This window comes from Balaenoptera borealis (genome assembly GCF_965194805.1).
Source record: "Balaenoptera borealis genome assembly, chromosome: 2".
Lineage (NCBI taxonomy): Eukaryota > Metazoa > Chordata > Mammalia > Artiodactyla > Balaenopteridae > Balaenoptera > Balaenoptera borealis.
Genome location: NC_138867.1, coordinates 19,336,529 through 19,361,114, shown reverse-complemented (window position 1 = coordinate 19,361,114; position 24,586 = coordinate 19,336,529). Strand labels below are relative to the sequence as shown.

The 24,586-nt window shown below is 32.4% G+C and overlaps 1 protein-coding gene across 1 annotated transcript in view; it reads right to left on the bottom strand.

Moving 5' to 3' along the window:
- Positions 1–12,224: 12,224 nt before the first annotated feature.
- Positions 12,225–24,586, bottom strand: part of LOC309623105 (cadherin-12-like) — a 301,450-nt gene continuing 289,088 nt past the window's right edge. Inside the window, exons 9-12 of the mRNA XM_082379619.1 lie at positions 24,129–24,250; positions 20,407–20,524; positions 16,281–16,532; positions 12,225–13,376 (exon numbers count right to left, since the gene is read on the bottom strand). Coding sequence (XP_082235745.1) covers positions 12,877–13,376; positions 16,281–16,532; positions 20,407–20,524; positions 24,129–24,250 — 992 coding nt within the window. The 3' untranslated portion in view covers positions 12,225–12,876. The remainder of the gene's footprint in view (positions 13,377–16,280; positions 16,533–20,406; positions 20,525–24,128; positions 24,251–24,586) is intronic.

Genomic DNA, 24,586 nt, shown 5'->3' with positions numbered 1-24,586 from the left:
ACTGTCACTTAAGAGCAAAGTGACTGTAGGTGTGTTATTTAATCAGGTTGAGAATTTGTATTTGCATTGTGAAATGATGGGTAATAATTTCACAGGGATTCTGCAGATGAAATGAAAGATAGGAAAGCATATAGCTGTGACTGAAACACATTATATTATTACTAAATGTTTATTCAAAGCTTCTTCTAGTATTAAAAATTATAAGCCTATATATCTGAAAATAAGAATAGGACTAATCTCTAAATATATTTTCTTAATTTAAAAGCTGTACTATTGTTTCTATATAAGGTTTCCCTAACCTTGGTAAATTACTCATATTATTTGAATGTATGCAAGCTATCATTTCTAAGAGAGCAAATGCTCTGCACCAAAATGTAACATCCTTATAATAACAAAAGATTTAAGTATATCTGTAATATGCCTTCTGAACATAGTTTTATTTTACCTAGCTAGTTTACAGATGCCACAATAAACCTAGATTTTAAGGGTAATTATTGCACATTTCCCTCCATTTCTGTGTCTACAGTGGGAACATTCATATGCTCAGCACCTGAAGTATTTTTATCATCTTATTTTGCATATGACCTTTTCACTGTTTCAAGAATTTAAGAGATGTTATAATAAATGCTTACTATAAACTATAATGAGGAAAGGCTGGAATTTTGCTCTGCTCATTCCTTGTGTCCATCAGTTTAATGATTTGGAAAAAAATTAGTTTTCTCACATGACCTTCCTAAATAGGAACTTGGCACACCATATTGTAGTTGTAGTTGAACAAATGTGTATATAGCAGTTGTAAAACATCAAATTCTACCTTCATTTAATAATGTTGTTGGATTTAAGAAATGATAGATCCAGCATATATAATGTTTTGAGCGATATACATGTATGTAAGTATGCATACACACACGCAAGCAATCATGTTTAAAAATTAATGTGGAAATAACACTAGAATGGAATGTTTAGCGTATTTCATTTTTTTTTAGAGACTCTTCAATTAAATTTTATTCTAGTTTATTTCTATTCAGTGAAAATTTGGCTCTCTATATTAACTACATTTTTATATGAAGAAAATTATGGCATTAATATATAAGTGCATATATTAGCATGGAATGAGGATTTTCTCATGCAGCACATTTTTAAAAACTTTAAAAAATAGATTGGAAAACACTGAAGAGAGCAGAGATAAGGTGATTTTTTTTTTTTTTAAACACTGTAACTCTGGACAAATACTTCTGAAAGTCACAGACTTGAGACACAGTCTTACTAAAACATTGAGATTTAATCAGAAGATTATAGAGCTTTCCCCCTTTTCAAACCTTCCCACTACACAGAAGGACTCCAGTACAATGTTCTAAAAACACCAATTAAAAGTCAGAAATTATCAGACAAGATTAAGAACACACACAATGATATTTTGTATATACATGGAAAGAACTTTAAATCATAAAGATGCCGTAAGTCAAAAAGTAAAGGGATAGATAAAAGTATCCATGCTAATAATAATCAAAAGAAAGCAAGAGTACCTATACTAATTTCAGACAAAGCAGACTTCAGAACAGAGCAGAAGCAAGATTATTAGAGATAAAAAAGGGAATTTACCAGGCATAAAGAAGAAATCAACTCTCCAAGAAGACCTATAACCTTAAATAGGTATATAAGGCAAAAACTGATAGAAATTAAAGGAGAGATAGAAAAAGCCATTCTTTTTATAGGATACTTCAACATCTCTTGTCAGTAGCTGGTAGATAAAGGAGGAGAAATATCCGTAAAATATACATCCTCTGAATGGCGCTATCAATCAACATTATCTAATTAACATTTATAGAATACTCCATCAAAAGACAGTAGAATAAACATTCTTGAACAATTACCAAGATGGACCTTATTCTGTGCTATAAAACGCACCTTAATAAAGTTTTAAAAATCACACAGACTGTTCTCAACTCACAATAGAATTAGAGTAGGAATCAGAAAGAGAAATATAACCAAAAAAATCCTTAAATGTTTAGAAATTAAGCAACACTTTTCTAAATAACACATGGATTTAAGGAGTTTCCAAATAAATTAAAAATATATTTTGGACTAAATGGAAATGAAAATACAGCTCTTTAAATTTTGAGAGATGAAGGGAAACTAGTGTGTACAGGGAAATATAATATATGGCCTTAAGTGGATATATAATATTAGAAAAAACAAAGATCTAAAATAAATAACCTAAGGCTCTATCTTGGAGAACTATGGAAAGAAGAAAAATTTAAGGTTAAAATAATTAAAATAAAATAATTAAAATTAGAACAGAAATCAATAAAATTTGAAATGAGAATTAGAAAAGTCAATAAAAACAAAGCCTGGTTCTTTGAAAAAAATCAGTGAAATTGACAAAATTCCAACCAGCCTAACCAGGAAAAAATCAGGTGAGAAGACACAAGTGAATAATATAAGAAATGAAAGAAGGGGGGCCATCACTATAGATCTACAGATCTCAAAATGATAATAATATTAACACTGTGAACAAATCTATGCCCACAAAGTTGATAACTTAGTTATAATGGATCAACTCCTTGAAGAAACAAACTCCCAAAACTCACACAAGGAGAAATAAATAACTTGGATAACCCTGTATCCATTAAATAAATTCATAATTAATAAGCTTTCAATAAGAAATGTACCAGGCCCAAATTATATCACTGGGTGATTCTACCAAACAGTTAAGGAAGAAATAATACCAATTGCACATAATATTTTCCAGAATATACAATGAGAAGTAATAATACCACATTCATTTTATGAGGTCAACATTACCTCAATATCAAAACTAGAAATCACTTTAAAATAAGGGAAAATAAAGACTACTATATTTTAAATGTAATTGCATTTGGCATGCTACCATTTATAGAGGATTTTTATGTTTTTCATTTCTTTCAATGACATTTCTGGTTTTGATATTAAGGTGATGTATGTATACCACAAACAAGTATGATTCATTCAAAGTCAAGGCCATTTTACCATTCAAAAATTAATCACTGTAATCCACCATTTCAATAGGCTAACAAAGAAAAATCATTTGATTGTAATATTTAACACAGAAAATAATTGACAAAATTTAACAGCCATTCATAATTTTTAAAATCTCAGCAAATTAGAAATAAGCATTCACACTTGATTTTTAAATATCTAAATATATATATATATTTTTTTTGGCTGTGCCATGTGGCTTGTGGGATCTTAGCTCCCTGACCAAGGATTAAACTCATGCCCATGGCACTGAAAGCACAGAGTCCTAATCACTGGACCGCCAGGGAATTTCCTAAAACTATATATATCATATACTGATTAGGAACTCTATAACACCTCTAAATTTGGAAGCATGACAAAGATGTCTGCTATAACCATTGCTGTTTGACATTATAGTGAAATTCTTAGCTGGTACAATAAGAAAAGAAAAAGAAATAAAAGGAATATATTGACTGGAATGGAAAAAAAATTTTTAATTCTTTATTTGAATATGATATGAATGTTTATGTATAAAAGTCATATCATCTCCAAAAAAATATCCTGAAATAGTAAGCAAATATAGCAAGATGGCAGAATACAAATTCAATTTAAACAAAAGTCAGTGCTTTCCTATATATCAGCAATAATGATGAGAATTTAAAATTTTAAAAATACCATTTATAATACACACCAAAAAATATCTAGGTATAAATCTAATAAACCAAGTGTAAGAGCCATATGCAGAAAACTGCAAAATATTAAGCAAGAAATCAAAGAACATATAAATTAGAGATAGTCTGTATTTATGGATTAGAAGACTCAATATCGTTAGGATATTAATGCTTCCAATTTTATCTATAGATTCTATGCAATTACTATAAAAATCCCAACAAGCTACCTTATAGGTATAAACAAATGGGTTCTAAATTTCATATAGAAAAACAAAAACCTAGAATAGTCAACAAAACATTGAAGAACAAAGATGGAGTACTCACATTCCCAGATTTCAAGACTTACATAAAGTAACAGTAATTAAAACAGCTTGATTTTGAAAAGAGAATAGTCACAAAGATCAATGGAACTGAATAGCAAGTCCATAATAAACCCAAAAAAATATGTTCATCTAATTTACGACAAAGGTCCAAAGACAATTCAACAGAGAATGGATAGTTCTTTTAACAAAGTATGCTGGAAAAACTGAATGTCCATATGCAAAAATAAAATGTGCTCAACACACACAATATAGTTTTCATAAAGTAACTCAAAATGGATTATGGATCTAAAATTAAAATGCAGAATTATTAAATTTCTTTGGAAGAAATTGGAGACAATCTAACTGACTTTGGGTTTGGTGATGACTTTGAGATACAATCAAAAAAACATGATCCATGAAATAAATAATATATTAATTAGACTTTATTAAAATTAAAAATGTCTGCTCTGTAAAAGATACTTAAGAGAATTAAAAGACAAGCTGCAGACTTGGAGAAAATATTAGCAAAGCGTATATCTCATAAAAAATTAGCTCCAAAATATAAAAAATCTCTTAAAACCAAACAATAGGAAGATAAAAACAATGAAAAATATAGACATAGAGCTGAACGATACCTTAACAAAGAAGATATATAGATGGCATGACACATAAAGATATAAAAAGATGCTAAACATAATTTGTCACTAGGAAATGTAAATTTAAAAAAAATCGGTGAGATACCACTTCACACCTATCAAAATAGCTAAAATCTATACTAACAATACCAGAATTGGTGAGAATGAATAACAGTGAAGCTCTCATTCATTGCTGGTGGAAATGCCAAATAGCACAGCCACTTTGGAAGACACTGGTAGTTTCATTCAAAAGAAAACATAGTCTTACCATACAATCCAATAACTGGGCTCTTAAGTATTTACCCAAATGATTTGAAAACTTCTGTTCATATAAAAACCTGTACACAAATATTTATAGCAGCTTTACTCATAATTGCAAAAAAAACTCGAAGCAACCAAAATGTCCCTCAGTATGTGAATAGATAAACAAACGGTGGTACATCCATACAATGGAATGATAGGGATAAAAAGAAATGGGCTATTCCACCACAGAAAGACATAGATGTGTCTTAAATTTGTACTGCTAGCGTGAAAAGACTATGTACTGGATGATTTCATTTCTATGATAATCTGGAAAAGACACAACTATAAATAGAGTACACATATGAGTGGTTACCAGGAATCAGGGAGTATTTGAAACACAAAGAATTTTTTTTAAAGCAGTGAAACTATTTTATATGGGACTGTAATGGTGGATACACAACACCATGAATTTGTCAAAATCTATAGTAATTTACAACACATATAAAAATTTTAAACATATATTTTAAAGAGGTTAGAGGGTCCAAGAATTCAATGAAGAATGTGACAAAATAATCTGATTGTTAAACAAATGAATGAAACAATTTCACTGAGGTAAAAAGGTTGTGACCTAAGTCTTTGGAAGTGAGTGGGGTCCGTACGACTAAAGGTGATACAACTCAAAGTTGTTTTGAGTGAGAGTATGGATTAACAATTCTGATATACTATGCATATGTCCCAGAATTGAACAATTAAGTAAATAAATAGCAAATGTTGAGACGTAGGATTTTCAGTGTTGTACTGTGAGGTTGCATATAAGTGAGACAGAAGGCGATATATTATGATCCATGTGGTAATGGATTAGACTCTGAGATATCAGTATGAACTCACTTTTAGTTTAATAAAGGTACAGATGGCTACATATAGAGGCATATATATGTACTTATATATATGAGTGTGTGTATGCATGTACTCTAGTTGTTATACACATACATAGTCTCTCGTTCTGTCATTTGAGAGGACCCAGAAATACAAACACCTCAGTAGCAAGGAGCACACTTAATATCCAGATCTTTGTAATATTATTTTGCCAATAAAAGAAAGCAAGGCTTTTTGGAGGAATGCCTGATTCGAGAGAACCAGGGCAGGAAATATACAAAAGGAGCATGGAGCTTATAGTGGCAGAATGTAAGAAAGTGCTCAAGACATACAAACCAACCAACCAACAAACCAAAACACAAACTAGGCAGTAATGAGGGTTTGTTAAGTAGCACAGTCACCAACTGAAATAGCTTTATAAATATAGTAGTGTTAGATTATGAACAAAAGTATTAAATCTCTATGCATCCCTACTCAAATAAATAAATGATTGAATAAGTAAATGGAGAACAAACTCCTAATATTTTATGAGAACTCCAAATATTTTATGTTGATACTTTGCCCTCAAGAGGTGAGGTATAATGCTGCACTCCTTAATTGTATGCTATACATAGTGACATTCTTCCAAGGAGTACAGTTTGGAATTAGGGAAAAATAAATAATTTACAGTGAAGAAACTGCACAAATGACAGCCAGATGATCGACAGTAATAAGTTATTTCCTTAGGATGTTCCTTTGATATAATATGATGAGCTTGACACTTTACCTCTGTGATCTTCCTCCCAAAACCCAATGTAACCAGTCTAATCATGAGACCAAAAAATCAGACAAATATCAGTTAAGGAATATTCTACAAATTACTTGACAAGTAATTCTCAAGATTGTAAAAGTTTTTTAAAACAAGGAAAGTCTGAGAAACTATCATAACCATGAAAAACCTAAGAAGACTTGATGACTAAATGTAATGTTCTATCAAGTATGGAACCCTGGAACAGAAAAAGTCCATTAGGGAAAAATAAAGAAATCTGAACAAAATGTGGACTTCAGTTAATAAAAAGATGTAAATATTGGTTCATTAATTGTAACAAATGCACCAAACTAATATGATTTTGTATGGTTGGGTGTGGAAAATACAAAAATTTTCTGTAGTGCCTTAGACACTTTAAAAAATTAGGTTTATTTCAATAGTAAAATAGCAATGTATTTTGAAAGAGTATATGTATATATAGAGAGAGAGAAAGAGAGAGAGACAGACAGACAGACAGACAGACAGAAGAATAGAAGGAAAGTTCAGAGCCCAAGTAACAACACAAATACTGAACTCTGAAAGAGAAAGGTATAGACTTGGATCTAATGAATTTGAAGCTAATAGATTGGCCAGGTATATGTGTTCAGAAAGTATAAATATACGCAAGTAAAACTTCCTCATCTTGCTTAGAGAGAAAATGTATAAATAGCGATTTAACGATTCATTGAATATTATGAAAAATCATGATTATAGCAAGAGATCTCCAAATCTCAATGGTATAAAAAAGAAATGAAAACAGATGGGAAGACTCCGTGGGATTATTTATGTAGACTGTCTGAGGGGTATACGAAGCATTAACAGAAGAAAGAAAAAATCAATGAACCAAGAGGTGGAAGTAGAAATTGAAGGTGAGATATGAAGGTATGCTTAACTCTATAGAAATTGCAGAAAGGTAAAAGGAAGAATCATTGGGGCTTTTCAACTATAAAGTTACTAGTGAACTTCAAAGGAACACAGTAGGAACAGAGACCAGAATTCAGGTTTTTAAATGGTTGGTTATAAGTGAGAGAGGTGAAAGTGCAGTATATTGTATCTCATGGGGTAAGGGCTGGATCGGGCATATGATAATTGTGTTAGGGCCCTGGTTTTGTCACTTGCTAAATATGTCTAAGTAAACAGGTTACTTCAAATGTCTAAGCCTAGTTTACTCATGTATGAAATACAGATAATAATAATAATGTAACTCATCAAATTATTGTTAGCATTAAATGTTTGCAGCATATTTTTTGCAAAGTATATGCTCAGTGATGAGTAGCTCTTTTATTACTGTTGTCACATTTTTAAAAATGTTGACAGAGCAGAAGAGGAGAACGGGAGAATTGTTTGTCTCAGGTAATTTTTGGTGGCAACATATTGGAAATTTCAATCATGGCAAATACCATATTCAGTGGATGATGGATTGAGAGAGACATAAGATAAGTAAATTGAACTTAGAAATTGGAGATTTAAGTGATAATAAGGGCTAAAGTATATTTGTACCCATGGGAAGTTAAAAAGAAGGGGAAATAGACATAATTGGATTGAAAATTCAGGAGAGTTAAGGTCAGGATAATATATATACATCATTAATGTGAATGTTTAAAAGAATGTGCAACTGATATAGTTTCAAATTCATTGATTCTTGGTAATATGGAGATCAGTATTTTCAGTTGTATAATCAAGTTTTTATTTGTCTTGTAGGCAACTGCTGTGTCTTAAAATCTTGCTTACTGGGTAAGATACTGATAACAGAATCAATGATGTTTAGATTATTTTCTCTTTTAAGGAAGTACCATATTGTGTTGTAGTATGACCCGGAATTCCCAGGAGTTTGCATTAATTACACTCGTTGTTGCAATGTAATATATAACAGTGTAGAAGTTGGAAAAATTATGGGAAGAACCCAGAAAGGAAGTTGAAAAATAAATGTACTCAAACTCTTCACAATTGAAGGGCTTTGCCATCTATTAGTTTATTATTTATTGGTTCTGCACAAGTTGTTTGGACACTCTACCTTCTATTTATTCATCTTAAAGTGGGGGCAATTAAAAAAAATTCCTAATAAAGTTTAACTCCTTTTTGAAAAATTTAGTGACTGACTGATAGTTATGAAAATCCATTACACTAAGAAATATAAAGGACTTGAATAAAAGAATTAAGTGACAATCCAAAACTTGCTGCAAATTGGAATGATCAAACATTTAATTGCATATGTATGTGTGTATATGTGTGTATACTGTTTTGTAACAATGGATGTAAGAGAAGAAATGATCAGATTCTTGGAAAAATAATTCCAAGTGGTAATTGTGTACTTAGCTAAACTATACATCAGATGAGGAGGCAAGAGAAATTTTCAAACATGGAGACATTTACAAAATTATCTCCCTCCCACTCTTCTCTTAGGAAGTAAACTGATGTTTTTACTGACATTTTATTAATTCTTTTCAGACCTCGCCATATTTTGGGACTCACTTCAAATATAGTAACTGCATATTTACATCTGCTTTTAGGAATTCCTGTTTTAATACAACAGTTACTGACACTTTTCCAAGGACTTCTAAAATGTCCTCCTCCTAAAGATAAGGAATAACACATCCCTTCTAACGTTTTCTTCATATCACTTGCTTTTCCTCTTTGGCTCAAGATTAGGGCTCTATTTTTAACATTTCTTTCTCTCTCTTCCTATGCACTTCTCTACCATTCCATCTTGATGAAGAATTTTGACAGTTTTTACTTAAGAAGTATTTGTCTGGCTCTCCTGATGTGGAACGTGGTGTGTCAATGTGTAATCAATCACATCCGTACTTCAAAGAATTTTGTGATTCATATTTTGTTTTAAAGATCTCTATGATTCTCATAATTTTATGTAATCAATATGTAAATGAATTAATGGACTTCATGTAAATGTAACTAGAACTTAAGAGTCAATAAATTTCAGAGGAAACTTAGATAACAACAAGAGCAACAGATTCATTTTACCAAAGAGAATAGATGACAGGAAGCATATTGACATTTCCAGTTAGTGATAGAATTTGGCTCCATATGACGTTTCCAGTTAGTGATAGAATTTGGTATAAAAGCAATTTTAGATTATTTCTAGTGTATCACACCACTAGTTCACTCTTTTGTGTTGATCTAATACTTCTTTGAACACAAAAGTTACATTTTTAAAAAACATATAACATACATATGTTACATAGAATATGTCCACATATATTTCTGTAAAGGTAAACATGCAACGTAATTAAAAAGTTATGCATGATTATTATTAATAGTCAAAATCCCCCATGTAAATTCTAAGGAATTTTTATATTGCTTAACTCTTGAATGAAGGCCAGTTACTGTGATGTTATAAATAAAAAAGAATCTCAAGTTATTTATAAGTATTGAAATATTAGGCCTACTGCTTTCAGTAGTGTGAAAGATATCCCATAATATTTCCAATATATGAGCACCAAAAGACCTCTTTTCACCTTGTCACTTTTGTGGTTTCCCGTTGTACATGAAATTATTTCCATTCATGGTTTTTGTTTTGCTTTGTTTTGTTTTTTTCACATTGTTTGTTTGATGTAAATCAAACACTTTTTTGTTTTTTTTTTTCTGTTAACATCTGTGTGGTTGTTATGGGCTGAATTGTGTCCCCTAAAATTCATATTTTGAAGTCTTGACCAGCAGTACCTCAGAATATGACTATATTTGGAGATAAGGCCTTTAAATAGTTAATTAAGATAAAAAGAGGTCATATGAGTGGACTCAGTATGATTGGTGTCCTTAGAAGAAGAGGAATTAGCCCAGGGGAAAGACCACATGAAGACATGGAGAAATGAGAGCCATGGACAAGCCAAGGACAGAGGCCCTTGGAAGAAACCAACTCTGCAGACTCTTATCTTAGACTTCTAGATTCCAGAACTGCAAGGAAATAAATTTCTGTTTTTTTAAGCCACCCACTCTGGTGGTGCTTTGTTATGGCAGCCATAACAAACTAATGCAGTGGTGTAACAAACATAAAAGATAGAGGTACTAAAAAAAGATGATTAGTGTGGAGAAAGTAAGATCCACCAATTTCATGTACTTGCTTAGTATCTCAGCTGTGTGGTTTGAAATGACCTGCCTCTCCCAAGTTTTCTTTGTGCTGTCATTGCTTCTGATATGTGAATGCATGCAGAGGCACTCAGATTCTCTAGCAAGGTGCAACATGCAGTAATTCCTGACAAGAATCATTTGGTCAGCTGGAAGTGATTTGCATATTAACCTTCTTCAAAGGGCCTCACATCATGGCATACCCAGTCATATTGCTGGGGAAAACCTAGATGTTGACTTAATTTTTGCTCCAGAGTGGTTATGACATCGTCAGCTTTTTAAAAATTACATAAATATTTCCCAAAGCAAATTATACTGCAAATTATCACACTACATCAAGATTCTATTGAAGTTCCCAGGGATGAGACAAAGGTGAAGTCGAAGTCCTGAGAGGAGGAAAAGGAATTCAACAGTTGTTCTTGGTAAGGATGACAAGGAGAATCTGCAATTATGAGACATAAAAAGAGCGATGGGAAATGCAGATTCAAATGGCCTAATTGCCACAACATAATTATCAGTTATATATTTTGAAGTAAGCATTTAATAATAAATAGGACTGAATATAATTTGCCTATATTATTTATATTTCTAACTGTTTTCCCCATGTGTGAATTTTTGCTTTCACACTTTGCAATACAAATATAATTATAAATATTTCATAAACACAGGTATTGATGATGTCTGCAGAATGGATCTATAAATAACTTTTATTTTTCCTATATATTGTTTTAATATTTCAGTAGTCACTTGTATATTTATAATATTAAGAAAATATATTATTACCTTATAGTTAGTTACCTGTTTTGTTAAGTGTATTTCTGGATAGTGTAAAGTTCATTTAAAAGTAATGTAATGAGTGTAGCTTACCTGTCTGCTTATAAAATCTAGTATTTCTAGTATTAGAAATCTCATCAAATTAAAAAGTAAAAGTTTTTACAGAGGAGGTTTATGGTATTGTTTATATTAGAATTATTGTAGATGATGCGTAAAGAAGCCACTCTGAGCTCCAATATAATAACGATATTCACAAAGTTGAAATCCATGTTAATAAAATAAATCAACTACCAGATTTTGCATTTGTGTTCACTTTAAGAGTTAGTATTTGGTTTGAATTTTCTGAAGTCCCTGATCTTTCATTTGTTTGGTACTGCTTAATAAATATTTTTAGACATGCTATAAATCCATTCTGTATTATTTGATAAATATTTTATTTTCTTTGTTCATGAAAGAATCACTAGACTGTAAGAAACTCTGAGAAGCTGTATATCAATTTCTCTTCCCCTGTTTAAATCAATGACATTTTTTTTTCCCCAAAAAATGTTTCATGAAAACACAACTTAAATTTTATCTATGACTGAAGACTGCAATGATCTGGTGATTTGCTAAAACCAACCTTCCACCCTTCCACACCCTGGCACAATATTAAAACAAAACTAATATTTACTTTAATGTGGAGCTTCAGCCCTGAGGCCTCTCTTTATAAAGAGGATTTTTTAAAATTTTCTTTTTAAAAATTTTATTTCTTTGGAAAACAATGAATATTTTCATGAACACCTTTAATAGGAACCAATATTAAGATCAAACATTGCTTTTAAAATTTGGGACTTACATATTGAATTTGATATTATCGCATTTATTTCACTTTTCTCAGAGAGTAGGAAAAACAAATGCGTTTTGGCATACAGTTTAAAAAAGAAAAAAAAGAGCATTTTCATTATAAGAAGATGGAGTTCAGAAAGTATTCTTCTTTTTTCCTTAAAAGGAATGAGAAGTCTGCGTGTTGCTATTGCTCCTTGACATAAAGCCAGTGTCTTTGTTTTATGTCCTCTGTGTCTGAATCCCGCAAAGCCATCACAGCAGAGTGTACTCTACACGACTTTAAATAATAAGAGTTTCAATAGGCACTTTAGTGGAATTAAGAAAAATCTAACACTCTTCCACCATGATGCCACATAGCTATCTTCGTTCTAGGTTGTCACGTCAGTAAATTATATTTAATAGGCCTGAGCTTGTCTCAGTGTGTTTCCAAAATAACAGAACAAAACCAAGCAAGTACACATTTTAGGAATTACCTTGTGTTGGCAGAGTAAACCAAAACTGACAATATGATAAATATAGCAACTTGCTAGAAACCAAATAATCAAAGGAATCTTGTCCTAGAAAGCCTGGTATGTGTGTTTGTGTGTGTGGTGTGTGTGTGGTGTGTGTGTAGAAGTGTGATTTCTATTTATGTTCCTTTCTCTTAAATTTCTTTTGTTGGTTGTGTTTTAGCCTTTGCTTCTCCCCTAAGTGACTTTATCAGTGTTATAACTCTCTTCTTCACCAAACATGTCTGCCAAGACTTTAAAGTGCGGTCCCCAGTCTGTTAGATAGGTGTAGTCCTGGTCCGCTTCCATGGTCAGAGACTCTATGGAACTAAGAGAGTCGGCTACTGATCCATCGCCTTCATAGGCATATGTCGCCAATGAATCGTATGGTGGGGCGGTGGGGTCCACATCATTTTCCTGTAGCCTTTGATTAATGAAATCCCTTATGTCTGCGTTATCTTCCACTGGTGGTCTCTGACGAGGCAAACAGAGAGAGTCTGGTTTTATATCCCTGCGAATTTTGTTATCTTCAATCACTTTTGGGTTTCTCAGAGCACCAATGTCGAAAGCCTGGGTGTCCTCCTCCCCACCTCCTTCATCATCATAATGGATAACATTGTCTCTGATGTCTTCTTTAGAGGTCATCAGGGTGTCTTTCTTCTTCTGCCTTCGCAGAGCTACATACAGCACAACTATGGCTAGAACAAGACAAAAATTGCGATATGAGAATATGTCAGCCCATCTCTCCATAAAAAATAAAATTGATCAGGGCTGGCTGAGTGTTTTTAATGGTACCCCATTATTTTCAAAGTAAACATACTGTAATCTATAAGGGTCATATCTATGTTGACTTTTTTTCATTGTTTAAATTCAACTTCATTTTGAAATTGTAGCTAATATGAAACCATAGCAAAATTATTCACAAAAATCAAACAATTGTAGCCTTATATTTAACATGCATTGTATTTAAATATCTCAGTGTCATGTAAAAAGTGTGCGTTACAAAATTTAAAAAGAAAGAAAAGAATGGTTGTTCCAATCATACAGAGAACTGTATAGTATTGAAGTAATAAAACTTGAATATTGTTTGCCCATAGCTAACACTTAGATATTATTCATACCTATATTTCTCAGTTGTTAACATTACTGTATTTATAATGAAATAAACACAAATTACGTGACACTTTTAAATACAATAAACAAGAAAGAGAGAGAGAGAATATAGAATATAAGGGCCTTAGCTTTTCAAATTATGTCAGCTAAGACCACAAATTATTTAAATTTCTGTGTCCTACCATATTGAGATATTTTCCAAACCAAAAGTCTAGTATTCAGGTTACCTTCTTGAAGCAAGATAATATTTTGAAATAGTTAATTTATAGACCCTCATTATTGAATATCTCTTTGTTCCCCATTAACTCACAGCCGTCATTACATCAACAGTGTTTATTTTTTTTCTGGGAGTAAATAAGCACAGGTTCACACCATGAAGTCAGTGCTCAACTTTGCCCGGCATAATACTCCCCCCCTCTCCTCCATAGTGGTGGCAATAGATTGAAAGCCAAAGTGTTTGATTTACCATAACAGAGTCTGGAAGAAAGACTCTTGTCATAGGATTAGAAAGTAGGAGACTGCATGATGATAAAAGCCCATTTATTCCCTCTTCTTCCAAAATTAAGGAGGAAGACAGAGGAGATATAGGTAGAGCTTCTGTACAATGGGCCTTGCAGAGATGTTTAGCACTCTGCACCCCTTCCAGGCTTTAGGCAAATCTCAGAACTAAAAGCACTATTGTTTGTTCACCCAGAGAGTGTGTGAGAGACTGTAAACCTCACAGAGAAACCCTGCATATGTATAAAATGGCTTTAGAGTATCTATGGCTGAGAAAGAGACTAGTTAGATGTGCTTGAGGGTCAAATAGAAGTTCCCAAGCACCACAAGATTCTCATGCTACCTCTCACCCTAAAAAAGACATTAAAATGGCTAAGAATCTACTGGAATATCTAAAGGAGTATGAGATTGGCTAAGGAGATCAAAGAATAGATGGATTTGTAAGCAGACCCCATGGCAAGACTAAGAGTGTCAACATTCGCAGCTGTGTACTAGCAATCCACAACTAGGAGCAGGGTGGACACTTGGTAAATGTTTGGATGAATGAGTGGCAGATGACAGTATGTGATAATGCTAACCTAAGCAACATGAATTGTTACACTGTAAGAGGGCCAAAGAGGACAAAGACCAGCATCCACAATATGCCAAATCATGCTAGGTGGACACGGAAATACTCTGGGACTCAGACAGCCCCCAAGAGTATGAAAAAGAAGCGCTTGTTTTGAAGTTAAACACCTAATTGATCTTGCTCAACTTCAGGTGTGAGAACACTATTTTGCATCTTCCCTTTTAAAGGGGTTTATATCATCAGCACAAACAGATGTCAGATATAATTTATAATTCTAAATTTTAAGGACATAAAGAATACTTTGTTCTACACATCAAGGTTATTTGCGTGGAATTAATATCTGCATCATGCAAATTGGACCAGAACTCTACCCTCCAAACCAAAATGAGCTTCTGACTCAGAGAATGTTCTTCACAAATTAGTATATAATGCCTTGTACCATGCTTTACACCCTAGTAAGTTTTTAAAATTCTATTTTCTATCCTAGAGATAAAGGTAGGTATGTGCATTTGTCAGAATATTTTGGTTAAATAATAAGCATGAATATATAAGCTGATCCCACAGTGCCCAACTGTACTTCTGTTGCAATTTTAATTTAAAGGAATGCTTAGAAAAATAGAAAATCTGTCTTTGCTTTTGTGAATCTGGCAGCGAATGAATAAATGAAATACAGTCAGCTGAACAGAGCTGATGGAAGAGGGAAGCCCCTAAAGTAGGTTTTCATTCTCACAGAGATGTTACAGAATACATTTACTTCAATCCTTTCCCTTTGCTGCACTTCTTGATATTTCACTGTGTTCTGTTCTGTTCTAGTGGGAATGGTTAGAGTTTTTGATGTGAGGAGATCTGAGAAAAGTGGAATAAGAATTGTGTCTGGCCAGCACTTTAGACAGGAAAAAAAATTTGGAGGTGCTTTTACCTTCTACTTCTTTCCTGTTCTTTCTCTTTTCTTTATTTCTTTATCAAACTGGTACTTGACAACTACTGTTCATCTAGTATAATTTTAAAGGTTATACAACACTTTATTAGGCAGCAATAATTACTAGGATGTAAAAAATGAATTTAAAACCGTTGCTGCAAATGAGATATTTGTCATAAAAAAGTTCATCGCAGCAAGTGCCACAAACTGTTATTACTTGAAAATTCCCTAGGGCTTGAACATACTTTTATATTTTTGATGATGTTATTGATTTATTTCTATTGGTATATTTCCATGTGGAATAAAATAGAAAATTAACACTCATAATATAATTAACTTTAATAATAATTATATAATTCAGTATAGATAGATAGTCTTCCTTCTATCCAAATGTAGCATCTCAATGAAGAAAAACTGATTTACATGCTAAAATGAGGAGTGAGATACACAAAGAAGGGAGGGGGAGAGAGAGAGGGAGAATATGTGATTAATATTGAAACCAACCTAAGAGTATAACAATGCACAGTAGGATTGCAATCAAAGCCCCGGTGCTAAGTCCTACAGGAAGAAAAATTGCTTCCACGTTACAAGACAGGATGGTACCATCAGAGTCACATCTACAAACTCGAATAGTCATTGTGTTTGTGCTGCTCTGGACAGGATAACTGCTGTCTTCTATTACAACAGGGAGGAAATACAACTCTTGCTGCCTGCGGCTGTATCCATTTCTTCGGGTTTCAATGCCAGCTGTGTTGTCTACAAAACATGACATTTATGATAAGATGGTTACCATGAGCATCACTTCAGATCTTCAAGTTGGTATCTGTTAAACAGTAGGAAGCTCTTCTTGAGTCAGCAAAATACATCCATATTTTAATTCTTTCTTTTATCATTATGAAAGCTGCCAAAATGTAATCAAATGTATTCAAAACAATCCTTAGGAAAAGAAGAGACATTAATCTTGTCTGGTGTACGAATTAAATTTTCTATTCAGAAAGAATAGAAAATTGTTTACAAGACAAGAGTATGTTGTGTTGACAGACTATTTTTTATGACATCAAAATCTCACAGAGAAAAAATACTTCAGCGGATGTTTTCTTACATGATTAGAAGAGCCAAGATTACAAAGGATGAGTCAGTATAACATCTTACCTAAGAACCTGTTCTTTAAAATTGACAAATATCAATATAATATTTCAGATAAAGCTTGATTTTTGATTTTTCCCTAATCCATATCTATAATACATATATATGTATATGTGTGAATATATATATATGTTTTTTTCACTTTTGCAAAACATCGTAAGAAACATGGAAAGGAAAATAAAATGTGTGAAAAACATCGATTCATTAAAATATTTAAATATCATGAATTATAATAATCATCACTTTAATATAATCACAAAAGTACTTCATTTTAATTTTGATACAATGAATGATACAACATTTACTTGGAATAATCCAAGGCAATAAGAATTTAAGATTTTATATTAGTACAACTAATATTTCTATTGAAAGTGTTATTTTGCATGCACTTGTTCTTTACTTCTTTTATTTCTGTACAGAAAAGTGGAATTTTTGTTTTATTCATAACACTATTTCATTTTTGGAGTCTATTGAAGTCACTCCCAGAAACATTTTGCTGTTTTTTAGAAATGTACTAATATTTAGTCCACTGTAGCCATACATGATACCCACTTTGGAATCAGGTAAAATAATTTTAGAAAGATATAGTACTCATTAAAATACAAGTATGTCAGAAAAATGTTACTATATCAGTAATATTCCATTCATTCTATTTGTAGATTCTAATTTCAACAATGAAAAATTAAGCACCTTCTCTATACCCATTTCAGTAGGAAGCACAAAACTGAGAAAAGTTTATGTGATAAGATAGAATTTGGCAGGGGAATATCAATTTGTCATTACACAGAGGATATTTTTAAATTGAGAAACAAAATATAAACCTGCCAAATGTCTATTATAATATTCCCACTAAGAGTCAGTGGTGTTAGGCACTTGTGTTGACGGTAGGAATAGAAAAATGGGGACTAGTTGAATCAATATTGAAATCTTCAGCCATTGATGGTTGTATACTTGAGTCTGGGGAAAGGAACAGTCAAGGATTAAAGCCTGAAACCTGGGTGAAAGTGATTAATAAAAATAGGAAGTCAGAGACTCCGGTATATTTGCACTTAGGGAGCTAAGGGTTTGATATTCTTGAACATGTTATGTCAAAAGGCAGTCTCCCCTTTTTTAAAGATTTATTTTCAACCCAGTATTATTATTGATATGTGACCATATAGAATTCATTATGCTGTCCATGGTGGGAAGAAAAAAGACATATTAAAGCTCATTATCACCCGTAAAATGGTTTCCATCGATTGACAGATAAAGAAAATGCGATATATATTGTATATACACACAATGGAATATTATCCAGCCATAAGAAAGAAGGAAACCCTGCCATTTGTGACTACATGGATGAAGCTGGAGGGTATTATGCTAGTGAAATAGACCAGACAAAGACAAATACTGCATGGTAACACTTATATGCGGAATGTAAGAAAAAAAAAAAAAGCAGAACTCATAGAAATAGAAAGTAGAAAAATGGTTGCCAGGGCCTGGGGGTGGGAGAAATAGGGAGAGGTTGATAAAAGGGTACAAACTATCAGCTATAAGATGAATAAAGTCTGAGGATCTGACATATAGCATGGTGACTGTAATTGATAACACTGCACAGTATAATTGAAATTTGCTAAAAGAATAGAACTTAAATGTTCTCACAAGAAAAAAAAAAAGGTGAAAAAAAGTGTCTATCCATTTAAACAAAAAAACTTAAAATTACACTTAAAATATATCAAGATAAAACAGGGGCTATGGTAAATGGCATGAGTGGCAAATACATGTTCAGATCATGACAAAATACTATACTTTGAGGCAAGATGATCTGATTCATATTATTATGATTAATCATATATAGATTCTCCAGCAAAGATAAAATGGTGGAAAATAGTCAATACTTTCGTTCCTGAATGATGTGACCATCTACTTAGTTACCCAAGCCCAAGATCTAGAAGTCGTATTAGTCTTCTTCTTCATCATATTTACATACGGAATCTAGGAGATCTAGAATGAAGCTCTATGTATTCTATCTCCAACCACTCACCTCTATCCTCACAGCCATTACCTTAATCCATTGGATTATCCTAATCCAAGATTCTCTCATCCATTTTCTACAATAGTATCAGAAGTAGTCTTGTATCCTTCTATTGTCTTTTCCAAACTGCATCCAGACTGATTTGCTAAAGTGCCAATCTGAATATGTTAAACTCTTGTGTAAACCTTTCAAAGACTTCTCAGGTCATTGGATTTAAGTTATACACTCTTTAAATGACTTGTAGACAGGTTGACCGTATGGTCCAGTTTGACTTGGACAGCCCTATTCTAGGTGTGCTGCTCTAATTAAAATTACAAACACTGTCCACTGCTATTCTCAAACATACTCCAGTTTTCATGATAAAACATGTGGTATCCCTACCTATTAGGCCTTTCATAATTGGGACCTTGTTTCATTCCCAGCCATTCCTCACATTACGTTATTAGATGGCGTAAATCTTATTGAATTTCCTTCTGTGACTCTAATTTCCTTCCCCCAAGTATTTGAAGAAAACTAACTTTCACTTTCTCAGAGCATCCTTTGATTCCTATCAATCATCACCATCATTATATCATCCATCTTATCACTTGTTCATTTGTTCCATAAGCATAGAATCTAGCAAGAATTAGCTTTTTTCTACCCAATATTATGAACTCAGGAGTTTTTATTCCCTATATTATGTCTACAGAAACTTAGAAGAGATAAAATATCCAAAGTCACAGAACAAATAAAGTCAGAGCAACTGATCAGTACTTAGCCTTATTATATCTAATCCAGGGTCCTTTATATTTTTGTAGATTGTAGTAGCAGCAGATGTGATAATATTAGTATTAGTGATAGTAATGGTAGTAGCAGTGGTGGTAGAAATTTAAGTGTAGTTATGATGGCAGAGGTGGTAGCTAAAATTACCTTAAAGGTAATAGGTTTTAGGCATTGTGTTAAAGGATTTGCATACACTATTTTATTTAATAAATAAACCCTGAGGTTAATTTATTTTAACTATGAGGTTGAAATTCTTTAGTATAATTTAATATATCGATAATCTGCCATTAGGTAGTAATGCAGTGGGAGTGAAAACCTATATCATTCTCATTACAAAGCCTGTATTCTTGACCTGCGCCATACCATGTGTTATTCAAAAAAACAGTTACTTGTATGTACAAGCAGTGCATGTAGAACAAATGATATATTTAAAACATGAAAAGTATTCAATTTCCCAGATAACCTATTGTTTGTTTGACTCATTAAGGGAATGTCCACATTATAAATGGAAGTAATTTGCCTCATTAGATATAGTCTATATAGGTTAACATTTAGCTTACTGCTAGCCATAAAATTTTGTATTTCTTATATATGGATTTCTATATTTTTATGAGCTTGAGTGCTTTTAGGAAGAGCATGGATTTCTACATTTGTGTCCTTTTACAAAGTTGCATGATAAAAGGTAAATTTTTATGTGGTTAAACTTACTTCTGAAGTCCGGAACTGTAAAATTTGGTTTGATGGCAGCTTCAGGTGATAATTTAAAGGAGAATTGCTGCCCAGCAGGTGAAAGATCTCGGTCTGCAGCGCTGACTATCTGAATTATCTGAAACAAAGTTGGGATGAGACTTGAAATCAGTCATCAGTTTCAAAGGGAACTCTACACACCAGGCTAATAAGTTTTTTTAATGAAACATGCAAGTAAACAGAAATGACATTTTTCGAATTCATATCAGTAGGCCAATTATTTACAAATATTTTAATAAACAAATAGCTAAATATTTACAGTTAATAATGGCAGGTACAAGTATAGGGTATGGGCTACTTCCAAATCGATATCTACATAACTAAAAAGGTTAATGACATTGAAAATTCTCACTAATAAGCAAAATAAAATTAAAATGTACTTGCTTGCATTTTAAGTTACATGAAATAAATGCTTTCTAACCTGATTATTTAAAAGTCCTTGCAAAGCAAAATTTTAGTATCTTCATGTTTGTGAGAATGAGTTTTATTTTCATAACTAAGTAAAATGATGAGAAAGAGATACACAGGATGTAGATCTGTTTTTGTTGTTATGTTTCTTTTCCCCCAGTGGATAAGATACAAATTGTGTTTTCATAGAATATTTTTTCTTAAGAAGTAAGTATGACCAATCTTGTTTCAAAATTTTTCCTAAATTGTTCCCATAAGTGTGTAATCTAAGTAGTTAAAATTCTGATACTTCAATGAGATGCCCTGAAGAATTTGGAGGTTAACTTCCAAGAGCCAAACTATGAAACTGATAATTCACTATATACGTAAGCAAATCAGAATGGCTTTGAGGTATTTATTAACATATCCAATGGTTTTGCATCAGGAAGAATTTCAGGAAGTGTGTGCCAAAGAGGATAAAAGCAGTGTGCTGCTCAGGTGACCACACTCTTAGACTAAGTTTGAATGTGCCAGAGGAAGACCTTAGATTTCAAGTATGACATCCTGCTCCCAGTGGGCAAAGCCTGCATCCTGTGCTCTTAGATTGATGCCATTAAACATGTCAGTTATTTATCCCTTTTTGTTTTTATTCCATGGTTGAAACCCAGTCTTATGACTATGATCTACCTTCCCATATAGCTGTGTGTGCTCGTAGGCACACACAGAAACACACAGGAACTCACAAATGTATACACTGGGGCTTCTAGTGTCTAGTGCAGTACTAGTACTTTGTATTTTGACAATGGGTCCTCTAATGAGAAATTCAGTTCCCTATTTTAGTGTAAATCAGTCACACAGGATCTATTTAGCCTTTAGAATTGTCATGGATTCAACACCGAAGGCTAAATATGGCAATTTAGTCAAATAATTACCATACAGACCCTGTAAAACTTCAACTTTCCTTCACATGTGCTCAGATTACTATATCTCACCCATAAAATTTCTTTAAATTATGTGGGGATTAATTTGTGAAGTTCTGTTTTGTTTTGCCTTTGCTATCAACTAGCACAATTATTTACTAAATTAACATCAAAACTTATCAAGAACATAACTTTACAATGGAGAAACATCCTTTAAAACAGCATACGGAGATGAAATTTTTGGTATAAACTGGTACTTATCTGTAATTGACACTTGAGAGTTATTGCCCTAAGTAAAACAACTCCCTTACTTCATTGGTTCATCATGTAAATCACTATGGATTTATATAGCATCATCTTTCTTTTCTCTTACTTCTTTTGAATATAGATAGACACATAGATACATAGCTAATAAGGCATACGTACATATATACATGCATGCATATTCAATTATAGTCCAGAAGAGATAGATAGTTCCTATGCATAGTTTCTAGACAAGGGTCAGGATGGCTGGGGTCAAAAGCAGAAAATGCTCATATACTACATTTCAGACATTTCAGGGTTATGTTTTGTATGGAAATGTGGCCCAAGAGGACACAGAATACCCCACAGGTATTTATTAGAAAAAAAGAGCTTCCAATGTCCACACAGATTCCTTACCACTTTGTCTAAATATAAGAAAATCAAGTTATCTCTAATAACTTCTACTATTCCCAACTTTTTAAACTCTTTAATTTACTGGAAAAACATAGAAGCATTAAATAGAGTTCTATTTCCAAAAGGCTTTCACTTAGTGCATTACAAAATTCTGATTGCTGTGAAATAATTAATGTTCCTAAATTACCTAAAAATAAAGGATTGGATTTTTGGGGTGGCAGTAGAAGGCTCTGAAAAGTGGAGAATAGCTAAGTTGTAGAATTTTGGTAAACCTCTTATAACTCTGCAAACAACCAATTCAGGTTATTTATTTATGTAGACATTTATGCAGCATCTACTATTTCAGACAATAAATCAGGCACTAGGTTCACCCCATGTAAATTTTGGATGCATTTAAAGTGATAAAGTGTTAAAACTTTAAAAAAATTTATTTCTGTGTCTATTCAAAATTAACGATCCAAATTTATCACTTGGGAAAATATGACTAAGTCATACTGTAATAAAGTTAATACTTTCCCCAAATTATCAAAAGCAGTAATAAAGCAGCACGGTCCACTAGAAGTTCCTGTACTGATGGAAATACTGTAGATCTAAACTAATAAAAATGGTAGCCACTCGTCTCATACAGCTACTGAGCACTTGAAGTGGGGCATGTGTGAATGAGAACATTTACTTTAACTTGTATTTAATATTAATTTAATACCTATAAGGCTAGTGAACATCACAGGATTAGAACTATGGGACAAATATTCTATGAAGCAGTAGAAAACATTCAAATTGAAACAAATACTAGATATTAAAAAAGGACCTTTTTCAATAAAGATACCGTTCTAAATATTGAGATATTTCTTCAAGTAAGAATTAAAACTTCAAATTTACTTAAATGAGTAGTTATGCTATTTAAAGGTAATTGAAATAGACAGCAAAGCAAAGCATACTGATGTATTTTTCTTTTGGAACCTAGGTATACAATTTTGGATTAATTATATTCTTGTTTCATATCACACTCTTACCATTTGCTCATGACTGGTTCCTATCATATTATATTATGTTATATTACATTATATTATATTATATCATATCATATTATATATTCACTCATTCATTTATAATAGTGTAGAAAAAAGCTAGCTACCCACCATGGTCCACATAAACTCTAGGATTTTGACGACAACTTTCATCAACTATATGGTTCTTCCTCATATCCTCTCCCCACCAGAACCTCCCTCCAGAGCAATACGTAATAAGAAAATGTAATTCAGATATCTTGAATAACCCAGATGCTCTACTCAAGGCCACCAGAGAAAGCTTTCCATTTTTCAAGGGCTTAAGAATTGTTATGCACCCTTTCATAAAAGCATGTGAGCAAAGCAAGAAATACTATAGAAGAATGTAGTCTAAAGTTGCTTGCTTCCTGGATTTAGAGTCACAAGTTCTTTAGAAATTCCACAGTATACAAATGGAAAACAGCAGAATCTGCAATCCTAGAACTTTTAGTTATACAAAGAATATTCACTAGGCCATCATCACTTTATCCCCTGTGGTATTAACTCCACATCCAAAACATACCATTAATTCAAAAGAATTTACTATCTTTTATGGTTTCTTTTATGAAGACATAAGATCCATGTGTGTATATTCATGCAAGGTCATATAACCTAAAACACATGCATATAGTGGGTGTTTATACACTCTTAATTAACAATATTGATAAGATACCTGTCCTGGTTTGGCATTTTCACACACAGCTGTCTCATATGGCACAGATATTTCTGGAGGAAATTCATTGACATCTAGGACATTAATTAATATGTTGACTCTGCTGGTTAATAATGGGTTACCTGTTAAAAATATAAAAGGAGAAAAGATGATTACAAAATCTGATCAGTTATTGCTCTTATAGTAAATAGCATTAACATTTAAAAAAATCAGCATTCATATGGAATCCAAAGGACCTTTCCTTTATGGGAAGCTGAGGCATTGTGCCAAATATAAATGATAAAAAGATGGATTTATATGCAGACACTGCTATATTTAAAACAGATAACCAACAAGGACCTACTGTATAGCACAGGGACCTCTGCTCAATATTCTGTAATAATCTAAATGGTAAAAAAATTTGAAAAAGAATAGATACATGTATATGTATAACTGAATCACTTTGCTGTACACCTGAA